At 35.1% G+C, this 25,983-nt stretch overlaps 1 protein-coding gene and 1 pseudogene across 11 annotated transcripts in view; one reads left to right on the top strand and one right to left on the bottom strand.

Moving 5' to 3' along the window:
* THOC2 (THO complex subunit 2) overlaps positions 1 to 25,983 on the bottom strand; it is a 99,936-nt gene that overhangs the window by 32,088 nt on the left and 41,865 nt on the right. For 7 of the 11 annotated variants that reach the window (XR_004134437.2, XM_031445165.2, XM_064482774.1 and 4 more), the window contains exons 10-18: positions 23,166 to 23,321; positions 22,386 to 22,558; positions 20,922 to 21,117; positions 6,948 to 6,989; positions 6,375 to 6,505; positions 6,175 to 6,276; positions 2,696 to 2,792; positions 1,965 to 2,058; positions 1,479 to 1,559 (exon numbers count right to left, since the gene is read on the bottom strand). Coding sequence is in view for 10 of the 11 variants with exons in the window: in XM_031445165.2 (XP_031301025.1) it covers positions 1,479 to 1,559; positions 1,965 to 2,058; positions 2,696 to 2,792; positions 6,175 to 6,276; positions 6,375 to 6,505; positions 6,948 to 6,989; positions 20,922 to 21,117; positions 22,386 to 22,558; positions 23,166 to 23,321 (1,072 nt within the window). In the remaining variant the exon portion in view is untranslated. The remainder of the gene's footprint in view (positions 1 to 1,478; positions 1,560 to 1,964; positions 2,059 to 2,695; positions 2,793 to 6,174; positions 6,277 to 6,374; positions 6,506 to 6,947; positions 6,990 to 20,921; positions 21,118 to 22,385; positions 22,559 to 23,165; positions 23,322 to 25,983) is intronic. The other 4 variants (XM_031445170.2, XM_031445173.2, XM_031445174.2 and 1 more) reach the window with 1 other exon arrangement.
* LOC116150697 (UBX domain-containing protein 2A-like) lies at positions 14,720 to 15,507 on the top strand (annotated as a pseudogene).

Here is a 25,983-nt window from a genome sequence, read left to right as displayed (position 1 = left end):
ATCATTTCTTCAACTCAATTTCCAAAACAAAGTGAGGTGGGAAAAACTGTATTGCTGATGCCACTGAATGAAATTTTATAAATAATAGCTAATATTTACTGAGCATACATATGCCGAACACCCTATTAAGCACTTTATGTAATTATCTCATTTCATCTTTGCAATAATCATCTCAGGTAGGTATAAACCTATCAATGAGGAAAATTCAGAACAGATATATCATGTAACTTGCTCATAGTCACACAATTGGTATGATGTAGAACAATGATTCAAATTTACAAAGCCTAGTTCCATAGCCTGTGACATTAATTAGCCACAATAAAATCTTACAGATTACTCAGTAAACCTGAATGATCAACAGAACACCTGCCTTTCAAATGTTTGAGTCACAAAAAAAAATCTTTTATCTAGGAACATGTCACTAGTTGTGGAGGGACAAAGAAACACTGCCAGACCACGAAGCAAATAAAAGACCAATTTTAGTCAATAGTCCTTATCATATCTTGAGTAGGGAGAAAACCCCAGTTAAGACAAGAGGAGGAGGTCCTAGTAAAACAAGTGATCTGCAGCCTTTTTAACAATTATTTGCTCAGCACCTAAAGGATAATGGACAAAACAGATTCTGCCCTCAAGGAGCTTACAGACCAGTGAGAGAGACAGAAAAGTAAACTAAAATAACTGTGATGCATAAAAGGTTCTATGGAAGTACAGAAGAGGGGCACCTTATTCTGACTTTTGGGTGGAAGTGTTAACAGGGAAAGCTTTGCAGGTCACATCTCTAAGCTGAACTCTAATGAGTAAGCAGAAAACGTGTGAGAGGAGATGGGTGGGCATGGTAGGGTATCCCAGGTAGAGGAATTAACATGTAAAAGGACCATGGAAAGTGGAAGAAGTTCAGCATTAATGGAACCTAAAATATTAAGGAGGGGCAAAAGATGAGGGTGGACCTGATTCCAAAAGAACTTACTTGTATGATTTATTTCAGATTTCAAAGGGCAATGGGGAACTACTGCAAGATTCAGCTATCGGAGATACAACAGGTTGAAAGAAAAGGGAACTGGATGCTAGAAATCCACGGTACAAGGAACAGAAAAAAAAAAAGCTAGGGTTTTTTGTTAAACAACCGAGTTTTTGTTCTTTTAAGAAGACTAGAACCTCAGGATGGAAAAGAGAGAAAGGGGAATAGTTCCCTTAAGATTAATTCCTATAACATAATAGAATGGATGGGAATTTTCATCTCCCCAGTAATCCGTGCCCAAATTCTATCACAGTCAATAATGGCCTCTTGAGTTGGAAAAGGAGTAAGTACATGAACATCCTTGAACAGCCAAGGACTTGGACTCTCTGTAGAACAAGCTGAATGGCTAGATATTCTCAAGAGCTCTTGACAAACTGGCTCTTACCATAGGTAACAGAATACATAATATGGCAGTTACAACAGATGGAAATTTCATCCTTGGAAGAATAAAAATACTTACTCTGAAGCCAGCTTGAGATGGTTGTGTCATCATGTTTCATTCTCTCCTTTTCTGGATTAGCTAAAGCTTCAATGATACAATCTTTCATACATTAAGAAAAAACTTTAAGTTGGTATGTCTCTAACAAAGACCCCTAGAACAACAAAAAATGCCACCCGTTGGGAAAAAATTGTTAGTTTCAGGCTACTACAAATTACTGAAAAATACATTCACTGTAGTACCAACTTTTCTTTTTTAGCCTCCTTTCCATATTTCAGCAAGATACATTCTACCTATATCAAAGATGTTTAGTAAACTTAACGTTGTCTCTCCCTATGTACAACACAGACACACACACACACACAAAGTCCTAACTGGCCAACCTTCAGATCAGCCAACTGAATCAACTTCAGATGGTTACTAAAGGAACTTAGAATGAAAATAAAACATTCACCATTAAGATCTATGAAATGTGAAATCTATGAATTATTTCACTTGAAAGGATACAGGCCAAGACATCATAATTCAACGATGTGAGGTATTTCAATGAATCTACTACAGGTGTTATTAAGTTATCATACTTCTGTATTTGTGACAAGATCTGGAAGACAGCAACAAAGAATAAAAGGCATTAACTAATCAAAAAAGAACTACTGTGCTAACTAAATAATGGCTAGTCTTTTTATTTTTCAAAAGAAATAATGCTTAAAATTAGTTTCCTTCCATTGTGTATTTATATAAAACCTACTATTCTATCATTTCCTTAGAAAATATTTTCTTAGGCTACATTTTCCAATTAGGAAGTAATTCCAGGGCATCCAAACTATAATTTTGGAATTATAGAGGCTAGTCTTATGTCAAATGTGTTTTAGAACTTTCTAAATATGGAAGTGTAACATCTGAATCACAATGAAATGCTGTTCAAATGTTTCTAAAAAATAAAATCAACAAATAATACATCTCTTTATTAATGTTTCTATAACTCAAAATGTGGTGCACAAAGCAATGTTAGGTAGCCTGTTTATAACAGTAGCACTGTTACATATTACTAGAAAAGTAGATCAATGTGTTAAGTGTTTGCATACTAAATTGTTTCTAGAATAACCAGACAATGTTTTATTTGCTAAAGGCTTTTTTTCCCTAAAACTACCAAGTATTTTTAAAACTACATCATTCCATTTCCACTTGTGCTGATTTAAAGACAACGAAAAGAAAAAATCCCTGAAAATAATATTAACCTCAAAACATACATAATCAAACAAAATGGTTGGATTGCTGTGGCTCAACTTCCCAATTTGTCTTCCAGAAGGCTTCACATTTTCCTTGGTTAGACGCCTACAAGGGGAGAAAAAGGTGGCAGGGATCATCTTAAGTAATTTCCCTCGTAATGTTGGTAGCTTTGTTACATCATGAAAAAAAAAAATTATTTCCCAAATATCCAAAATGGATCCATGTAAACAACAACATTCATCATATACTTTACTGTAGGACTGGGCTACTTTGATTAGGCATTCTCCCAGAGGGTATTAAGATTTTGTATTAATGCTTAACATTTATAGTATAGACATCTTCATCTTATAGTAATAGTCTAATAAGCATTAAAACTCTTAACGTACTCTTCAAGTACATAAAACTCTTCTTATAGAGAATAATTATTTCAGATTTTGAAGGGCTCATTATCAGTTTAGGGATTAAGATATCAAATTTGGTGTAATACCCTGAAATGTCTCATGCCATCTGTCTCAGTGACCCTAACAGAGTAATAGCTAACTCCTTGATAGAAGAAGTTATCTGGTTTTCATAGTCAAAGTAAACAATTCTTGAAAAATCAATTCTACTACTTTCCTTCCTCTTTAATTCTCCCTCTAATCAGTATTCTCTAACATTCTGGAAATTTATATCTATGAAATGCTTACAAGTTCAAAACAATTATTACACAGGATCTTAAACTCTTCTGATGAGATTATTACATAAGAAGTCTAGACACTTAAAACTTGAAAAGCTTACAAGTGACAGGAAGCTTTCTAGAATGAAAATATAACGAAGCAAATAATGAATTCAGTTGATAGTTCAAGGAATGTGACCATTCTGGAAGTGACAAACTTGATACAATCTTCAGGAGCATCTCATGACAAAACTGATCCATCAATCAAAATTATTTCATCAACAACTGCTTCCCTTTCCCATTTTCCATGGCCCAGTTTCTTTTTTTCCCTCATGAAAAAGAGAGACCCATCAGTTTTAAACTTTGGCTAAACTCTATTCCGCTTTCAAGGTTACCACCACCTGCTCTTCTAATCTTACTATTTCAGGTGGCCCTCCTACTTGCCAAAGCCAACACTTCCTCTGCATATTTTTCATCTCATTCCCTTCTGCCTCCACCACACTGTGGGGAAAAACAAACAAAAATAAAAGGAAAATCTTCTTAAGTCTTCCCTTCAAAAAACCATGGTGTCTAGCATATGGAACATAATCAATGAGCATTTGTGGAATGAATTATTGGATGCCCTATAGCAAATGAGTGTTTTAAACAGTAATCAAAACTTATGAAATTCTCAAATAACAAATTAATACATTCCATTCTGAACATAAAAAAGATCAATCAATACCAAAATCATATTGTTTAAGACTGGTGAAATAGTTACAGCTTACAAATATAACAGAAATAAAAGTATATTAAAAATTTTGCACATACTCTTCTGTGATAAACATTTTTATTAATTTACTTATTAATTAATTCATATTAATGTCTTCCGTAACAGGCAAAGTGCTAAACACTTGGAATACAAGGATGAATAACAGCTCTTGCTCTCAAGCTCAGCCCAGCTGGGGAAACAGATTTAACACCATTATTTAAATTTTTATATTCTTAAACAAATACAGCCAATTACAGAACAGTACTTACTAAATGCTATCAAAAGTATAAAAGGGGAGGGAATAATACATCTGTATTCGCTTGCATATACATAAAAATACCTGGAAGGATTTTTGAAAAAGAAACTAAACAGTGGCCACTTTTTTCCCCCCCTTGAGAGAACTGAGTGGACAAGATGAAAGACTTTTTACTGTCTACCTTTTTACATCTACCAAAATTCAAACCATGTGAATGCATAAACTATTGAAAAAATTAGATAATTTAAAAAAGAAAAATAATCATAGCAATGTATCTAAGTGGTATGAAAGTATTATACGCAACAACGGGACAGTGGTGGCACAAATAAAGAGCAATTAATTATGCTTGGTGGTATGTGCTATGGAAGGCTTCACAGAGGTGACACTGGAGCCACCTCAGAAGGATGAGGTCACCACACAGAGAACGGAAAAAGAGGTAAGGGAAAACCTGTATGAACAAAAGAAACAAAAAATAAATGCAAAGGAAAAGGAGATCACAGCACATTCAGGAAAATGTAAGTGGGCTCAGGTAAAATTGGCAGGAAATGAGAATGGAAAAGCAGGGACAGACAGATCATGGAGGTTCTCTTTCATCACCATGTCGTACAGTTTGACATATAACCTGCAAGCAATCGTTAATCACCAAAGGATTTTGAAGAAAGAGAATAACATAAGGCATTATAATACTCCAGATAAAAGAACTAAGTTTAGTGGTGGTAGAGAGTGGAAAAGACAGATTCAAGAGATTTAATAATATTAAATAATCCACATAAAGCACTCAGTTTAGTGCCCGGCACACATAGTAATGTCTCCATAAATATTAGTTGCTTTTAAGCAAGAAACCCTATTTGAGGAATTCTTAAGACTAGAACTCTCTAGGAAGGATCGGTTCTAATATTATCTCTTTCCATGCCTTCCCTAACTTCCATGGGGTGAAATAATTCATCCCCTTCTCTATCCTCCCATAGAACTTTATACATACTGTATAACAGCACCTATTAAACCAGATTGTGACTGTTCACACACCTGTTTCACTGGTAGACAGTGACCTGGGACAGTATCACTAGGCAAAGAAAAGTATCACTGCCTACTGTTAAATCTAGTTAAACTAGAGAACACACTACTTCTGGTTAGAACAATCATATCACTGCATGAATGTAAAAAAAAATGCCAATAAACAGCCTTGCTGAAAATCTTTGCAATACAGCGGTGTATCCAGTATCTAAACCTATACTAATCTGAAGTATATAATTTTCATAATTAAACTTCAAGCAGTTTACCAGGAAGTAGGATAATATCACTCTTATGTTTTTAATGACATGAAAATAAAAAATTGAAATTTTTCAAAAGTTGACTCCCTATGGAGATGGTTCTGCATAATTCTACTAGAGTTTCCAAAAAGAAAAAAAAAAACTTTATTATAACTTTCAGTAGAAGAAATTCCTAGAACTTTAACAGCCTTGTACAAGCCATAGAATGTATTATGCAAACTGAGCAAAGGCCACAGTAGGCTCCCCTTTAAAAACAAACAAAAAAAAACACTCAACCTGTAAAATCCTATAATATGATGCATTATAGAGAATTTTTATTAGGATTTATAGCTATGCAAACATGACAACTACAAAAACTAACTTGGTAGTCAAAATGAGCTAAAAATCACAAAAATAAATAGTCATTCTATCTGCAGTATATAATCACCTATACCATTAGCAAACACTCCTGGGCTTCCTCAAAATTGAGGCTCAGACATAAGCTGGTTGAAAGAAAGTAAATTAAATCCAGATATATTTTAGATTAATAAGAAGAAAAATAAATTAAAACTTACTTCATGATATATTTGGCTCTGTCTATTGTTTGAGCTTTAACTTTTACTAAAAGTGGGTGACTGTTGTAAGTTTCATTCTTCCACTGGCCATACAGGCGATATCTTTAAAAACGATGAGATGAAGAATTAGGAAAAGTCAAACACTTAGAGGTTAATGCACTAGAACAATAGTTAAAAATACAAAAATATTATGTATTTACCTATGCTGATATGGAAATGTTTTAAACATTCCCCACAGTTCCTCAGACATACAAGCATTGCAGTCCATCAAAGAAAGAGATGGAAGTAATACCTGGTCAGTAATGCTAAGCAAACAGCTAAGGATAACTTCCTAAGAAGAAGAGAGGAATAATAATTTCAGTAAGAGGTCCATTTTAATCCCTCCCACCCCCAGAAAACTTTATGTAAGCCTTGGAAAAACTGCAATTCCTTGATTTCATAGCACACCATCTCTAATTCCCCATACTATCACTGTATTTCTCACAATGGTTATTTGTGTTTCTCCATATAAGAAAGCAAATGAGGCAAGGGAAGGAAAGAGGTTGCAAGAAAGAGTGGCTTTTATCCCTTTTCCTTTCTCAACATGGTAATCCTCCAAAACAGGAGGCTGTCAATCTTAAAAGATACTTTGTATGATATGCCAAAAGCCGTATTTAGCACGTAGAGTATAAAATCATTATTCACACAGGTGGTTAAAGCTTGTTCACAGTAAAATCTGCAGTATATTGTACCTAGACAAACACTGGACACACTGGATTTTTCTAGTCTCTTACCGTTTTCTCTTTATCTTCTTGTTTGCTTCCATCAGACTGAAACTAAAATTTAAAAAAAACTATAAATAAAATGCAAAAACGTTAAGATTATGCTGTCACAATTTAGTTTCTAAATTTGAAAAAAACTAACTTGCACACGGCTGTGAATTATTTCCTTACTTTTTACACACACGTAGATTTTAAATATAGCCAGTATTACCAATTAACATTTTAAATTTTCATCTATATCTCTAACCTACAAATAATGTGTGACATTCATGAATTTTAAATATCAGTTTTATAAGCCAAATCTTTTCTCAACTTCATTATCACAAACCAAAGCATCCTAAAACTGATCTGAGTATTTATTATAAAACTGTAGCAGCACAATTTTGTAATAATGCATCTGCATTTTTCTATCCAGATGTTCTAGTTTTCCCTCTACAAAATTAGTAAAAATCTAACATTAAAGCAACAACAACAAAAATTAAAGAAACTTAAAGCTATGTTTTAATTCATCACTATTTAAGCCTTCACTAAGAAATAAGTCCAAAATATCAATAACATTGCTGACAAAGAGCAAACCACTGCCTAACTTGGACAGACTGAATGAAAAAAAACTGGGTCATTATTTTATCAGTGATTTGCAGGTGGGCTGCCGAAGTGCCATGTTTGACAACGTTGTCTATTCATTCAAAATGAAATTGTAACATTTATGTGTGTGTAGGCAGGTAGAGCGTTGGGGGAGTGTGCAAAAGCCAAAAGGACAATTGAAGCACTAATAGTCAAGGACAATCTAGATTTCTGGAAAGGATTTAGCTGAATACCAAGTGTGAGAAGGGGAAAAGATAATATGCAGCTAGCAGGCTTCTTATTTTCTTGGTAGATAAGAGTATTTTGTGCATGTATGTTTTCATGCTTGAGTAATTTAATGGATATTACCACAGGGAAGTCTAACTTCTGTGCAACATTTTCACATAAGACTAATTCAGGGACTGCCATGTTACCTTGATGGGAAAACACACACAATCACTATTTTTTTAATTTGTAGGTTAAGAAGATAGGGTTCCCTTTCACAGAAACAATTAAGTCAACATATATCCTAGTCAGCAAATAAGGAGTCAGGTTATAGAGTGGCCTGGCAGAAAACAAACTAGATTGGTTTTGTTTTGTTTGGGGGAGGTGGGTAATTCTGGTGGCATATTAGGTATGAAATAAGAAATAGGGTATGTCATAATTGGAAGAACTATATGAGCTGGGAATAAAGGCAGTTAAGTCCTTTCCCGGTAATACTGTGATTCAAACAAACCTAATAAAGCTACACATCGTTTTCTCCATACAAATAAAACATTTTCTAGTTACTAAGCCATCCCAATTCCCTTACTAGAAACTTATATTAATTTCTAATGTCTATATGTCAATTCTCTAGATTTCATAAGCAGGAAAATTTGAAGAAGAGAAAACAAATATGGAAAGCACAATGGATCTAGAAGAGCAGTAAAAAACCTTTCTATCAAAGGCTAATTGTAACTAAGATGAACAAAAAATAAATCAAGAGGAACATGCAGGTAAAAGTATTTCCTTTTGCTTGGTAAGATATAAAGACACATTTGCCTCCCTCGATGCTTTCTTTTTCTTTTAGTTTAATTTAATTTGCTTTTTAACTCAGAGCACATATAAAACTCTCCATTCCCACAGTAGAATACTCAAAGTTTTATTGAATTGCCAGGCAAAACTAGGAGGAAGAAAAGAAGGGGAGGGACAAAAGACATTCATTCATTCATTCATTCACTATGTGCCAGGCACTGGGAATTCAAAGATGAACAGGACAGAGTTCCTAACTTTGAGGATCTCTTTAAGATCAAGACTACACTTATCAATGTACTGTTAGGAACTGGATTTTTTAAGTCTGAATAAAACTGAGCACTCACAATTATGTCTAGCCATGCCATCAGTTATAAATGATGGCAAGCATAACACTACTGAGCACAAAAGGGTGGGTGTCCATCAAGAGGGGGCTTTTGGGGAATCGAGAAATTAAGGCTGTGAAAAGCTGTAGATATAACTAGATAAATTACTTTTTAGTTATTAGTGTGCTATTTTTAGTACCTCTAACCCATGAACATTCCAAATGCTGCTTTAGACTATACTTTATCTCAGAAAAGAAAAATATTTAAGCCTTGTGACTAGATTGGATTGGAACCTGAAGCTACATCTAAGAATTATGGCATTTATTTTCACCTATTTTTCTTGTTCTTATTAACTAACATTTATTGAGTACACGCTATGGGCCATATAATAGGCTAAGAATTTCACATTCATGTCTTAAAACTACTCTATGAGGAAAATATTTTTGCTATAAAGAATCTAAATAAGATCAAAATAACTTAGAGACTGGAAAATATAACCTGTGTTAAAAGTTACAGGAACCTGAGTTTACAGCCTGGAGAAGAGACACATGAATCGACTTTCAATGTTTTGGTTCAAAGCCTTTTTATCTTTCAGTCAGAAACTTAAAAGACTTTGTGAAACACTTAGAAATCACCTCAACTTTGATACTGTATCATTTATGAAAACACAGGAAGAGATAATAAATGAAAAGTACTACCTTCCACCATAGTTCATTTTTAGTTAATACAAATCTGTACTAAGATGCCAAAGAACAAGTAATATGGTCACCTACACACACCTTTTATCCCAGGGTAAATAACAGCACAACCTTTCGATCTTGAGAGTTCTGGTTTAGACAATAAAGTATGTGGTCTCCCTAACTACCACATGGGTAGCATTCAAATTACAATAAACAACTTGCGGAAGTGGCTTAAATATTAAAATATATCAAACAAAACAACCTGCTAAATAGCTATGCTCAACTTCCTAAAATTCACTACCCCAAAAGGAATTACTATGGTTAAAACACTGGTCATGTTATAAAAGTGTGCTTTGTTTTTACACAAGCAGGGTTCTAACAAGCTGTATGTAAAAAATGAGTATTTTCAATGCACTTAATGAGTATGTGGTTTGTTTAAATGAATTCTCTTTATAAAAGGAGCTCATAATAGTTTTTTGTAAAACGGAAAATTGTCCTGTAAATCTATCTTTAAGGCAAATTAAGGTTTTCATACGGAATTTAATGTAATATGCCCTTGTGTTTCAGTTTAGATTCCTCCAGAAGCAGACTCTATTCAAGTGCAGGCACAGTTTATTTGGGAAATAATTTTAGGAACCACCAGTAGGAAATTGTTCCTGTGGGTAGCCAAAGCTTAATGCCACTGGAGACTCTAAGGGTCTGTGTAGAAATACATCTTAGAGTTATCCCATTTGAGGACAAGGTAGTTATAAACCTACTCCTGTCTTTTCATTGGTTGAGAGCTCAGGAGAGGGGACAAGGCAAGTCAGTTCCCCAGCAATTCCAGGCTACAAATTCCTGTACTACCTGTGCAGGCTCCTAAGGGCCAGAAAAGCCCTCAGAAAAAGAGATACAAGTGCCAGCAGTTGAAAATTGTGCCAGCACACACTGAAATGGTAAGGACCTGGCCTAAGAGCCAGCCAAAGGAATAAGCGTAGGATCTGATAGCATCTGCTATGCCCTGCATAGACAAATGGCCAAACCTCCAAGAGGTGAGCATTTTCACAAATATTCTTAAATGATACCTCTTTTACGAACTTCGAACTTTTTTCTTTTTAAGAAAATGAACAATGAGGTTCAATTTCAGGAAACAGCCTTTGAGAGGAGGTATAGGGGTTGAATCAGTTGTTTAAAGCATGCATGTGTTCTATACTAAAATTTCTACTTTTCTTTCTCATATAAAATGTACTTTTTAAAATTACAGTCTGCACAGAGCCTACATTTGCCTATTAATAGACTGAATATCTGCCTATCCTTGTATGTTTATATACCTCTTAGGTAAAAAGCACAGCTAATGGGAAGAATTAAAATCCTATTTGTAATTTATTACCTTAACTATGATTCTACACCTTGATTAGAATTATCACATGAATATATTCAATAATAGCTAAAGTGCCCTGAGTTCAAACCAATTATATAGGGATAATACAAGTGCAAATATAAACATCCTAACAGTTCTTCCCTGCTCAAGGCTCATTAAACAGCAAGGGTGCTGTAGATGAAACTTGGTCTCCAACTCTAGAATTCTTCATTTGCTTTGTATAAGTCTCATAATAGCAAACGTACATAGGGAAGCTTAACAAGTGGCACCAATGATAGCAGTGTCTGTTTCTATTTATAGACAGTAAGAATTACAATGCAAGGTTCTGACTGTCTAAAATATTTTAAAAATTTTGTTTCTACTTAAAAATGGAGACATGTCCATAACTACCCTTGACTAGTTCACTCACAAAACCCCAGCAACAAAATTTCCTTTACTTGATAAAAATTCCTTGATGTATTTGTTACTAATGTATAACAAATTTCAACAATAAAAGAGGAAAAAAATTTGACTATCACTACCATATAAAGAAGCTAAAGGCATTCCTATATAAAACCAAGTCTGCTCTTGAGGGAAATGAAGCTGCTACTTTAAAGTGGCATCTTATATTTAAAGACAGAAACAGATTAAAGTATATTAATACTTTAAAACAAATCATCAAAAGCCAGTGTAGTAATAACTCACATAAGTGATAACTTAGGAATTCATGACAAGTATTTTTTTAACACTCTAAAATTGAATACCTATTAGTATCTAATTAATGTCATTTGATCCTTATTGCAACCCCAGGAGCTAGATAAGGCAAATATTATTACCACCTGTCTCTGAATTAGATAAGTGACCAACTTAAGGTCACATAACTAGCAAGTAGCTAGCAGCTCATCCTGATGAAACTAGTTAACCTAACAATCAATTGCTAATGTTTTAATTACTCTGGGGGACAGGCTTAAATGAAGAATCTGTGCTCAAGTTAGGTTCCAAAGTCAATACATAAAGTGAAAATTACATACATTCACAATTACCCTAAAAAGTTCCTTAAATCATCTATCAAGTACATATATATGTTATCTTTCATTTAAGTCCAACTCAAGACTGTGTTTTCCTTGTCTAGTATTAGGAGAAATCACTATTAAGTGAACACTGTTTCATGAACATATGAAAATAAGATAGTGACTGGCTTGCATTTAGGGGCCATATCACATGAAAACACATTAGTTTAAATAATAGACTAACTGAATGAAGTGAGACATGCTCTAAGAGACCTGAGAAACTGAACCAAAATGAAAGAAAAAATTTCTCCAATTTCACCCTTACTCCTAGGCATACACAGAGTATTTTGATGGAACAAGTCTGGCCACACTCACATAAACTAAGTACAGGTATGGTGTAACTTCACTGTACTTGAACCCTGTACTTTCATCCCAAAGGAATATTAATTTTGAGCTCTATAATCTACACAACCAGGCTAGATCTTAAATTTTGAAAAGAAACAAATAAAGTGAAGCAGGATCACAGACTCTCCCTCGTCTAACTGACCAAAAAAAAAAAAGCCAAAATTCTAAAGTAGCTGGTTCATAAATTAGAGTTTCAGAATCAATGGTCTAAAATACATTCTCTCCCTAGCAACCCAAATTTTTATCAAAAATTTGAGGTTTACATAAAAGTTGAATGGATAGCATACTACCCATAAACACCGATATAACTACCTTGTAGATTCAACAACTGACATTCTTTTTTTTTGACCAAAAAAATTGAAGACATGACACTTCATCTCAAAATAATTCAGTATGCATCTCCTAAGAATAAGGACATTCTTCCACATTACCATTATCACAACTATTCCTAATATCATCTAATACCCAATCTAAAGTATATTCTGACCCTTTTTAACTTTAGGTTTCTCTAAGCTTTACCTGTGACTCAATTTAGAGCACTCTGGCTTTTTACCAAAGGTCAACATAAGAAATAGCCATATAAAGAGACTAGCCAGACAAATGAATTAAGATGACAGAGTGAAGTTTAAACAGAATTTCTCTCCCTCAATCCCTAATGCAATGAACAATGTTTTCCTGTTTTTTTAATGCCCCAAATTCACCACCAACCAAGGAAGAAAAGAGGAAACTACACTATTAACTTCAAGGGGATAAACACATATGTACACACACACATACACACAAGATTCTGTACTACACACTGTGTGGTATGTACTCTGGCCTTTAACTCAATCCCCAGAAGTAGTACTGAGCAAGGAAGGTAAATTGCCAAAATCCTTTAGGCAACACGGCCTGCAAAGAAAGCAGCCTGAGGAAAAGCCCTTGTGAGTAGAAGCCCAACAGGACTCTGTCAAAGGGAGAACCAGCTGCCAAGGCTTGCTTTCTCTCAAAGGAACTGGGCTCAGATGGATGAGGGAATCAAAGGCCAAGGGAGTTAGATATCCACTTGGCTGGGCATGCCTAGTATAGGATGGGTAATAGGATCTCAGAAGAGAAAGCAGAAGTCCCCTAAATGAGGGTTATACTCAGCCTCACCAAGCTCATTCACTCCTCTACTCTAGACTACAGACAAGAATGTGAAAAGAGAACCCAATACTCAAACCATAGCTTGGCAGGTAGAAGGACTGGTCATAAATAAGGTGGGAAGGGTGGGAGGATTCAGTCACACTATATTAGAAAGAAGTTGAGCAGAGCTGTTCATGTTAAGATAAAGAGAAACACTAGCTACTATGGAAATATAAATAGTCCCCCAAAAAGCATGTAACAGACAAATGAACTTAGCCTGGGAGAAAGTAGAAGACAAAGGTCAGAGACAGATTTTCCACAAGTTTCTGCCCAGTCATAGAAAATAGTATGAAGAATGAACTGGATAAAACAAGAAAAGCTCAGGACCAAAATGGTGGAGTAGAAGGACTTTAAGCTTACCTCCTCTCACAAGTATACCAAAATCACTGCTAACTAAAGGACAACTACTGATGAAAAAGACTGGAACCCACCAGAAAAGATTTTCTACAGCCAAAGACATAACACAACAAGACGGGTAAGATAGGTGGACTTGTGATGTAATAAAATCCTATACCCCCTGGGTGGGCAACCTACAAACTGGAGAATATTTATATTACAGAGGTTCTCCCAAAGCAGTGAGAATTCTGGGCCCCATGTCAGGTCTTCAGCCTGGGGGTCTGGCACTGGGAAGAGGAGCCCCAGAGCATTTCGCTTTGAAGGCCAGCGGGGCTTGACTGCAGGAGCTCCACAGGACTAGCAAAAATAGAGACTTCACTCTTAAAACACAAACACATGGAGGCTAAACAACATGCTGTAAAACAACCAATGGATCACTGACGAAATCAAAAAATACCTAAAGACAAATGAAAACAAAAACACGACAATCCGAAAACCTATGGAATGAGGCAAAAGCAATTCTATGAGGGAAATTTACAGCAACACATGCTTACCTCAGGTAACAAGAAAAATCTCAAATAAACAACCTAACCTTTATACCTAAAGCAACTAGAGAAAAACAAAACCCAAAGTTAGTAGCAAAAGGGAAAAAAATCTTAAAGATGAGAGCAGAAATAAATGAAATAGGGGCTAAAATACAACAGAAAAGATCAATGAAACTAAAACACTGGTTCTTTGAAAAGATAAACAGAATTGATAAACCGTTAGCCAGACTCATCAAGAATAAAAGGAAGAGGCCAAGCCTGAGAGGGTGTGGAGGTGGCGGTGCTCCTCCTCTGAGGGGCTCCAGCCCGGCGGTGGAGGCGCCCGCGGCCCCATAGCGATTTGAGGATGAGGCCACGAGGCGATGGCGCTGCGCGGCCCCCTCCAGCGTCCGCACCCAGAGTAAGGCAGAAGAGAATGAAAGAAGTAGATAATCTTGAAGGTAGAAAAGAAGAATGGGTTTGTGAAACAGGATCTGACCACCAACATCTTAGTGATAATCGACAAAAAAAAAATTGTATTTTGTTGACAGCCTTTCTGAGGAAGCTCAGAAGGTTGGTGCCAAATGTTTGACCCCCACTGAACAAAAGAAACAGGTAGATGTAAGCATAAAATTATGGAAAAATGGATTCATAGTCAATGATGATTTCAGAAGTTATTCTGATGGTGCAAGTCAGCAGTTTCTGAACTCCATCAAAAAAAGGGGAATTACCTTTAGAATTACAGGGAGTCTTTGATAAAGAGGAGGTGGATATTGAAGTTGAAGATAAGAAAAATGAAGTATGTATGTCAACGAAGCCTGTGTTCCAGCCCTTCTCAGGACAGAGTCACAGACTGGGAAGTGCCACACCAAAAATTGTTTCTAAAGCAAAGAGTAATGAAGTAGAGAATAAAAATAAGTTGTCTACTGTTCCACTAAACAATCTGGAACCCATCAGTAATATACAGATCTGGTTAGCCAATGGGAAAAGGATTGTCCAGAAATTTAACATTTCTCATAGGATAAGCCACATCAAAGACTTCATTGAAAAATACCAAGGATCTCAAAGAAGTCCTCCCTTTTCCCTGACAACAGCTCTTCCTTTTCTCAAATTGCTAGATGAAACACTCACACTGGAAGAAGCAGATTTGCAGAATGCTGTAATCATTCAGAGACTCAAAAAAATTGCTGAACCTTTTAAAGAACTTTCATGACATTGGTTTTTGATACACTAAGTGGAAAGTTTCCAGAGAAATGATTGTAAGTGGACATGCAAACCAAAATGGGGGAAAGTCAGATTTGCTGGGCTTGGCACTATTCAGCTCCCTCCTGATAAGAAGATTTTTAAATAAGTGCAAGTTAGGAACTTAAACTATGACTGGAAACTGTATTCTGTGAACTTTTTCCAGAAAGCTACCCAGAAAAATACACATATTTTCAAATACCAATTATTCAACATAAGATATATTAAATAACTATATCATTTAAAATCTTAATAGGGTATACATTAGCAAATAGGTTCACAGCATCTTTCATTCAAACATTATTCCCAAGCAGCAGTGATTTATTTAAATGTTAGCTGTCTCAGATTTTTTTAAATAGCAATACATTAAAAAAAATTGTACATGGCAAGTCAAAAACATCAGTATAATTTTTTTATATCTGATATACAATCAAAACACTGGAAGGAACTGCTTTCACCACAGCTATGCGTAAACCTTCAAAGTATTCCCAATTTGCATTCTGTAATGTTAAGATACACTCAAATATTAATTTGGCAACAGTATCTGGGATGTATTTTCATTAAGAATAAATTTGTGTAGCTTAGTATAATGTCAGTATCAATCTGCCTACCCACATTTCAGCATTTTTGAAACGTAAAAACTTTTAAAAATTATTTTTTCTCTAGAAAACCCAGTTCATCCCCTATTTTATTTTCTTTCAGAAATTAGGGATTTGTTCTTAGCTGACATTTGGAGTGGGCCGGTTGTTTGCCATCACTCACTGAGAACCTAATGCTTGTGTTGTCATATTACTAATGAATATTTTTTAATGCATCCTGTAAAGTATGGTTTTCTATTCCATATATCAGTCAGCGTGTTTATATATTAAAGGATTATTTGTCATATTTTGTCACCCAGGAAAACATGCTTTGTATCTTAGATTTTTAACTAAAACTGGTTAGACTTCAGTATTTCACTGTCAGATTAAATCCCCTTGCCTGAAAATAAGTTTAAGGAGCTTTTTTTTACAAATGATCCATTGAATCATAGTTAAAATGAAATATACATTGAGTGTGCCAAGGAACTAAGTGGTCATGCCTATTAGCAGTAATGTTCGTGGATGCTGGACATCTGCTGGAAGGAGCAGTTCTCAGTCTTTTTTGTCTCAAGACCTTCTGCTTATGTGGGTTTATACATATATTAATATTTAAAATGAAAGTTATAAAATATTTATTCATTAAAAATAATAAACATGTGTAAAAAACAAACAAAAAGAATAAAAGGAAGAGAGCCCAAATAAGTAAAATCAGAAAGGAAAAGGGAGAAGTTATAACCAACATCACAGAAATACATAGGCTCATAACAGACTACTATGAGCAACTATACACCAATAAAATGGACAAGCTAGAAGAAATGGACAAATTCTTAGAAAAGTATAATCTCCCAAGACTCAGCCAGGAAGAAACAGAAAATATGAACAGACCAATTACCAGTACTGAAACTGAGTCAGTAATTTACTTTTTAAATTTATTATTAGCTTTTTTCTTTAAATGGAGGTGCTGGGGATTGAACTCGGGACCTTGTGCATGCTAAGTACGCACTCTACCATTTGAGCTACACCCTCCCTCGATTCAGTAATTTTAAAACTCCCAACAAACAAAAGTCCAGGACCAGATGGCTTCACAGGTGAATTCTACCAAACATTTCGGGAACAGTTAATGCCTAGCCTTGAGGAACTATTCCAAAAAATTGCAGAGGAAGGAACACTTCCAAACTCATTCTATGAGGCCACCATCACCCTGATACCAAAATATCAAAAGAAAAGAAAATTACAGCCCAATATCACTGATGAACATGAATGTAAAAATCCTCAATAAAATACTAGCAAATCGACTTCAACAACACATTAAAAGGATCAAGTGGGATTTATTCCAGGGAAACAAGGATTTTTTAAGATCCACAAATCAACCAATGTGATACATCACATTAACAAACTGAAAAATAAACATTATATTACCATCTCAATAGATGAAGAAAAAGCTTTTGATAAAATTCAACATCCATTTACAATAAAAACTCTTCAGAAAGTGGGCATAGAGGGAACATATCTCAACATAATAAAGGCCATTTATGACAAACCCACAGCTAACATCATAATGAAAGCATTCCCTCTAAGATCAGGAACAAGACAAGGACGTCTACTCTTGCTACTTTTATTCAACATAGTTTTGGAAGTCTTAGCCACAGAAGTCAGAGAAGAAAAATAAATAAAAGGAACCCAAGCTGGAAAGAAGAAGTAATCTGTCACTGTTTGTAGATGACATACCACACATAGAAAATTCGAAAGACGCTACCAGAAACCTACTAGAACGCATCAATGAATTTGGTAAAACTGCTCGATACAAAATTTTACTAGACAGTCCTATACTACATACCTCAAGTCTAAGAAATACATACACAGACACACAGAGAGATAAATCATTACAAGTAACTGTAGGCTGGAAGACTATTCTGTTAAGTGATACCTGGCATAAGTATATAAGCTGTTTTTTTAAATATGCATAATTTATATAATAAGCAACCAAAAACTTATAAATGAGAGATCTGTTAAAGATTTGTTAATTTTAAATACATTATTTGGAACTAAGGTCACATTCCCCCTTCAGAAGCAATCTTATAAATCTGGTTAAATTCCTAGCTTGGAACAAAAGCCTAAGCCTAGAAACACGTCACAAATGATTTATTACAGTGAAATATTTTTGGGGTAAAAAAAAAAAAAAAAGAACCAAAATTCTATGTGAGATCATTGGAAAGATTCACTTTTCCTACCACAAACTTAGCAATGAGAGAAGACAGATTTCTTCCCAAACTGTGACCAAAATAAACATTTTTCGCTTCCCTTCTGCCCTTTACCTCTGTAAAAATAGAGACTGGAGTTAGGGGCAAGCACCAAATACAACTGTGATAGAACGGAGATATAGGAGGGCTGCAATGGAGATGGCGGAGTGGAAGGATGACAGCTCTAGCACATGTGTATCTTGATAACAATATTGTATATGTTTATACATATATCTATGTATGGGACTTCACAAGTTAGATGTTTGGTCTCCTGCTTCCAAGTTTATGATACTTGTAGCCAAAAAAAAAAAAGAATTTCAAACAAGATATCTGAACATTAAGATTTTCAATGAAAAAAGAATATAGCAATAGTGGGTAGAAGTAAAATGAGAAAGAGGCTATTTACATTGTCTCACAGTATCTCCCCCCAGGATACATATTAACAATAAAAGGAAAAAGAATAACTGTACTCTGGAGAAACCTGGGAGCCATCACGTTAACCAAGTGATCAGTGTTAACATCACTAGTAATGGGACAAACTGACTTCACATTCTTCCCAGTATGATGCTCTGGGAAAGACAGAACCCTTTGTTCTTTGAATAGGCACTAGTTAACATGACTCATCCTTTTCAGACTATAAGGATCAAGGTAATGAAATACTGTTCTACTTCCTTTTTATATGAATATATGCTATATAATAAATGTTATATATAGTAATAAACTACTTAGCAGATTTCTTTAGAGTACCTTTACACAATATGAATTTGTGAACATTAAAAAAAATCTACCAGCTAAGTATTAAAAGCCAAATCAAATATTTCAGGTGACAAGGGATTAATATACAACCGCTGTTAAATTTTCTACGCAGTCACTGTTGTCAAAAATTAAAATTAGATGCAATCACCAAACACTGGAGACAACTGCATTTGTGCTTATAACAATTTCTAGATTCTTCTGGTTGTTTTACAATTGAAAAGAAATTATGTATTCTTTTCAGCTTTAAGACCTTAGTTAGGCAAAGATCTCTTAGAATACAAAGAGCAAACTATGAAAGAAAATTGCTGTTAAATTGGAATTAATCAAAATTTTAAATTTTTGGTTTTCAAGACAGTAAACAAAATGACAAGGCAAATCAGACTGAGAATAAAAGACAAAGAACTGAATTTAAAATGGGCAAGAGATTTAAATAGACATTTCAATAAAGATGATTACAAATGGCAATTAAGGGCATGAAAAGATGCTCAACATCACAGATCATCAGGGAAATGTAAATTAAAAGCACAAGAGACTAAAATTCAAAAGACTGACAACACCAAGTGTTGGTGAGGATGTGGAACACTTGAAAGTCATATACATTGCTCCCAGGAATGAAAAATGGAATACACAGGTTGGAAAAGTTTGACAAAAAGTTAAACATACACTTACCCATATGGCCCAGCAATCCCATTCCTGGGGAAACAAAAACATATGCCCCCTCCCGAAAAAGACTTGTACAAGAATATCCACAGCAGCTTTATTTATAATAGCCCCCAACTAGAAACAACCCAAATGCCCATCAGCTGGCAAATGGATAACTGTGTTACATCTACATAATGAAATAAAGGAACTACTAACACGTGCAACAACTGAGATGAAATCTCAAAAGCATTAAGTGGAAGAAACCAGACAGAAAAGAGTACATTCTATACAATTCCATTTACATGAAATTCTAGAAAAAGCAAAACCATAGTGACAGAAAGCCTACCAGTGGTTGCCAGGAACTAGCAATGAAGGGAAGGAACTGATGGCAAAGGGACAAGAGGGAACTTGCCGGGATGATGAAAATATTCTATAACCTGAGCGTGATGGTGGACACACAGCTGTGTACATTTGTCAAAACTCACCAAACTGTACAATTAAAATGGGTGAAGTTTACTGTATGTAAATTTTAACTCAAATCTGATTTTAAAAGCAAAAAAATAACATAAACAGTTACCCCTGGGGTAATGACTAGGACATACAAGGAAAACTCCGGGGTGCCAGTACTTTTCTATTTCTTGATCTGAGTGGTGGACACATGGGTGTTTAGTTTGGAAAAAGTCACTGAGCTGTACAATTATGGTTTGTGTACTTCTGTATTATGTTTTATTTCAATAAAGAGTTTACATAAATAAATAAATAAATGGATGGATGGATGGATGGATGGATGGATCCTCAATAGGAGGATGGGTTGAAGGGACTTCACACAAATAACAGCAATGATTCAAATCTGCAGCCAAGAAAATAACTGAGCAGAAGAACAGCAAGGGGAAAGAATGTTGAATTAATTACTAATTATAAGAGGATTCAAAAAGCAATCACTTGTCCAAAGCACTTTTCCCTATTTGGGGGATGTGACTAATCTGGCTGGATTTAAATTTTATATATAAATAGTTAGGACATAATTGACTTTCCTCAAACCTTATTCAACATAACATTTTAAGTTCACTTTCTTTTTATTTCTAGAGATACACATAAACACAAATATACTCAGAACATTTTCATTCCAAAATTTAGTTTTCTGCTTGGAAGAAAAAAATCTTACTAACCTCCTTCATAAATGACTTGCCTATGCGCACCACTTTCGCGAATAAAATGGGATCATGAGAAAGGTGAGGACCAAGGTAACAGAACATATTGAAGACATCTCTCCTCAAATCTTCAAAGCTTTCTGCTTGTTTTGGTGCTCTCTTATTTTGTAAAGCATTAACAGGTGAGCCTTTAGCACCTTTAGGAACGCCAACTCTACAAAAAGAAGAAAACTTTATATGTATACTATACAATACCCCACTTTAAGTTAACACAGTCATATTAATCAGTAAGTAAAACTTTTCTTTCTCATATTTGCTTTCTATATTCCAACTGTGCCTAACTTCATTATACCAGATAATTTAACTGGTAGAAAAAGACAAAAACAATACTCATTTCAAAAAAATCAGAGCTCAGAGGAGACTCTTTCAAATTAAGCCCGTAAGAAAAGGAAATGTGAGAAATGCAGATTCCAAGTAACATTTAACACACATCATATGAATTTGTTTTTAGTTAAATTTGGTCAGTATCAGGAATTTGGATATGGGAATGGGGAACAAGAGATGGACCTCAGAGACACTGAAAGATGAAACAGAAAAATATGGATATAACAACACTGATTCAAGTCAATAAACATTTCTCAATCTGGGTTCCACTACCTAGACTGAGTATGAGGTAGGTGGTGGTAGGGAAAGTGAGCAGCATAATGAAAGAGGGTGTCACACTAAAAAGGAAAGCATGCCCAGAGTTCTCACCTGCTGAGCAGGTGTCCCGCTGTGGAGTCACAGGGGTCACTCTCTGAGAAGAAGCCTTCATGGTCCACAGCCCAGGTGGCACTGAAGGCAGCAGCCAGCAGCTATGCACGAGTCACAAGGCTGGGGCTTTTGAGGCAGGCTCTGATCTGTGGGGCTGAAGCCAGAGCTGCTGCCAATACTGCTTCTAAGTATCCTGCAAGTAGGCTGAGGGCTAGAGGACTGGTTGACACAGTAACTAGGGATGATGAGAGAGGCTGCACTAGCAATTTCCAGAACAGCAGCCTATATGCCAGAAGAGATGAGGCAAGCAGAGAGGCAAAGTCCTCACTCAGAGCCACTCAACCCAGGACAGAGGAGAATTACACTAAGTAAAAACCTTAGGAATTCTCTGCCCCCCAAGAGAGGAAGAAAAATGAAAAACAGAAGAATGGAGTTTTCACTCTGAATGGAGCAAACCCAACCTAGAAGTCTAACCTACAGTTTTTGAACTACATTGCATCACACATTCTGTAACACCTGGTCTAGATGATAGAGGAGATAAGTCACTGGTTAATACCTGCTAGACTGATGTGCTCTGTGAATAGTTCTTATCTTCTGATAAAACATACTAATCTGATAAAACATACTGAAATATATGCTTGGTTTGAGGAGACAAGATAAATATGCAGATTTTCTCTGGTAGTCCTAAACTATTTCTACCTCAATGGTTAGTAAAGCACAGTAACATACCTTCGATAGAGAGGCTCAATAGTTATATGAATAAGCTTGCAAATAGCAAGAGCTATTAGCTTATGTGAAGCTGCATAGTATGGAGGCATCTGATCCATAATGTTCTGTGCATGCTGCCAATCACCAATCTTTAACAAGGCTTCCAACAAACCAAGTTTCTGGTTGTCAGGTGGCTAAAAAAGAACAATTACAGCAAAGATACTCAGAACAGACACCAATAAATCTTTGTATTTTTTCATTTAAAAAATTAAGCTAAAAAACACAACAATGTTATGTCAACAACAGCTGTCATTCACAGGAAATGCAATAGTATTTTCCTGAAAGTACAAGCAGGATTTTTAGCTACTGGGGAGGAGGGTGAGGAGCACAGGATCTGCTTTTTCATTTAGCAGACACAGCATGACAGTTTATAGACTTGGAATTAAATTAGGTTCTATTTAATGTTTTAGTGTGCCACAGAGAACTAGAATTCCTTCATCTTTGAGAATCCCTTTAGAATTTAAAAGACATTAGTATGCAGAGTACGCATATAGTCAACACATTTGTGGTTTTATTTAGAATATACTTTGAAATTTATGTAAGAAAAAACATAGCAGCCTCTTTCAGGGCAATGCCAATCAGATTAAAACCAAAAGCACCTTTGCAAATTAGTATTCCAAAAACCAGATTTCACTACAATCAAAATTAAGAAATTAATCTTCTATAAACTGATTAACCATTACAAGTTAAATTACATAATTCTAAATCTAGAAGACAATGTTACTAGAATAAATTACATACCTTCTCCACTTTCTCCTCTTCTTTTTCCTTTTCTTTCTCTCGTTCGTCAATTTTATCAGAAGACAATACAACCATTGTAAGTTTTCTAACAATTTGCTTAGCTTCCACAATTTCTCGTTTGTGTTCATCCATAATGCAATTATCAGCTGGTAGAAGCTAAAAATGGTTCATTAAATTTCATAAAACAGCTAATACTATTTGCACATATAAAAAGCAAACACTATGTCCCCTCAATTGATAAAACTGTAAATAAGAAGCCTGGTCTATTCATGATCATAATTTCTCTTCTAAATAAGTTTCTCTCCATTATTTTCCTATAACCTTACAGGGTTAAGTACCTGAATTTTGTACACCTTTTAAAATCAGGGAACAGTTCAAAGTTTCATCTCTTCTGTCTGTTAGAGGTCCTAAATTAATGTAATACTACAAGAATGATGCTTACTATTGAATTTATTAGTTTGCCCAAGAAAATGTATACTTGTTCCATTAAAAAAATCAGATTTCCCCTCTTAAGGCCAAACTCCAAATTAAATATAAGTACTACATACGAATCCAATTTGGAAAAGGTAAACTATTGATTTACATAAAGGGGTAAATTTGATTCCTCTAAATGAAAAATTTCAAGTTAAAAAATTATGCACAGCTTGACATCTCACTTTTCATTTTCTAGATACCTATATGACTTAAGTCACAAACTAGTTTCTAGTTTACTACAAAAGAAAAAGTAATATGGATAATCGGGCCTCCATTAAGAAAAAAGGATCAAGTATCTTAAGTACAGCCATCTTATATGAGTGGAAGATGGTTAATGTAGACATTTCATAGGATAACCCAGACACGCAGAAAAATACAGCCAACAAACCATTATTTAATAGCTTCTGCTAGGCACCATGGTGAGCTATAAAAGAAGCACTCCTACCCCTAGAAATATATAATCTATTTCAGTAGCTAAGTCTAATGCAAAGTAAACAATCAGTAAATAATAAAAAGAGATACAGTGAAATATTAAACTACATATTACAGACTTTATCCCATTAGTCAAAAAGGGGGAGCAGGAGAAAACTCACTGTGGACTAATGCAAGGAGGTAAGTGAGATTTTCTCATTCTTTATTCTCTCCACTGGCAATCAAACCCATTACTGCTTTACTTACATGTCTACCATAGGCCCTCATCTTTTACCTAGACTACTGCAACTGCCTCTAAAAATCTCCCATTACAATGAGTTAACTGTAAGTTTCTAATCACAGTTCTCTCAATTTCTAGTTTTGTGTATTTTGAGAATGTTATTAGATGCATATAAAGTTACAACAATTATATCTTCCTAGTGAACAAAACTTTACCATTATGAAGTGACTGGCCCTTTTTGCCAAAAAGTATACTTGGTTTAACAATAATAATTCCCCTGGTATATTTTTCTCACGCTTTTACTTCCAACCTTTCTTTGTCCATAGGTTTTAGACGTCTCATGTAAACAATAAACTGATTTTTAACCCCATCTGATAATCCTTGTCATCTTAAAAGGAACACTTAAATCTGCTTGCATTTATTGTTAAACTCAAAAATATCAGTAATAAATCTAACATCATTCTTTGTACTTTCCATTTGTCCTGCAAGCCTACACTTGCCTATAAACTCGTATCTATGTCTTCTCAAATGCTGACCAATTTTGCATGTTCTCAGTTTGTACATCCCTTCTCTACTCGAAATCTTGAATGAATGGCTCCCTACTCCCAACAAGAAAGAAATCCAAACTCTTTACTATGGCACTTAACAGTCCTTCACAGTTTAGCCCAAACCTTCTCCATCTTCATTTCCCCTACATACCACTCTAGGCTCTAACCACTCTGAGCTTCCTGATATTCCTCTAAGGTGATAATGAAGCCTTTTCAAACCTCCTGCCTTTACATTCAGTTAATTCTACCTACAAAGCTCCCCACCTTTTAAGCCTGGCCAACATCTACTAATCTATCAAGCTCCGAGTTCAACATGAGTAGTGTGAAAAAGCCTTCCAAAGTCCCCCCAACACAGAGATGGTCACTATCTATTCTGAGCCCTCAGAGCATTTTGTGAATACCTGGAATTAAAATGTTTTCTCCCTTTCTAGACTATGACTGCTTCCAAGATAGTGATCAAGTTTTATTAAACTCTGTAACCACCATATGTAATGACAGGCAAGGAAATTAGTGATTCCAAAGGCAGTGAAGATGATGTCAGCTTTGGACATTAAGGTTTATGTTCTCAGATATCCTAATGCACAACCTAAGAAAACAGGAATTTTTATACTACAAACGTAGTGTTTTCAAACTGACAAGCTACACTGTTGCTAAACTAAAGGTCATCAATCACAATCACATACACACTCCCTTATATCCTTGATCCAGCAATAAAAGCACAATACTAGTTATTTATTATCCAGTAAAAACAGAAGGGAAAAAGTACACAAAAACTTCCCATTCATCCTGAATGCCTAAAATTAATATTTGGGGGAGAAGGAAGAACTATCTAGGTAATCCCATATTTTCCATAATTTGTGTATAAAAAGAAGTCTAAAATCACACTGATTAGAACTTGGCCTCTCTCTCCTTGGTCATAATTAACAACTTTAACTCCAAAGCAAACCTTGAACTCTGTAAACAGTGACAAGATACTGGATTTCCAAAGTTTGTCAAAGAACTAAATTCATTCACTTTATAAAGTAAACACAAAGCAATAATGCATTAGGGCTTCAAAAATTAAGACTTGAGAGTCTAGAACCAACCCTGGAGTGCTATATGGCTGCCTACTCCTCTTCCCCACCCCTGGGATGGATAATATTCT

This window comes from Camelus dromedarius, chromosome X, assembly GCF_036321535.1.
Source record: "Camelus dromedarius isolate mCamDro1 chromosome X, mCamDro1.pat, whole genome shotgun sequence".
NCBI classification, from domain to species: domain Eukaryota; kingdom Metazoa; phylum Chordata; class Mammalia; order Artiodactyla; family Camelidae; genus Camelus; species Camelus dromedarius.
This window is presented reverse-complemented; position numbering and strand designations above follow the sequence as displayed.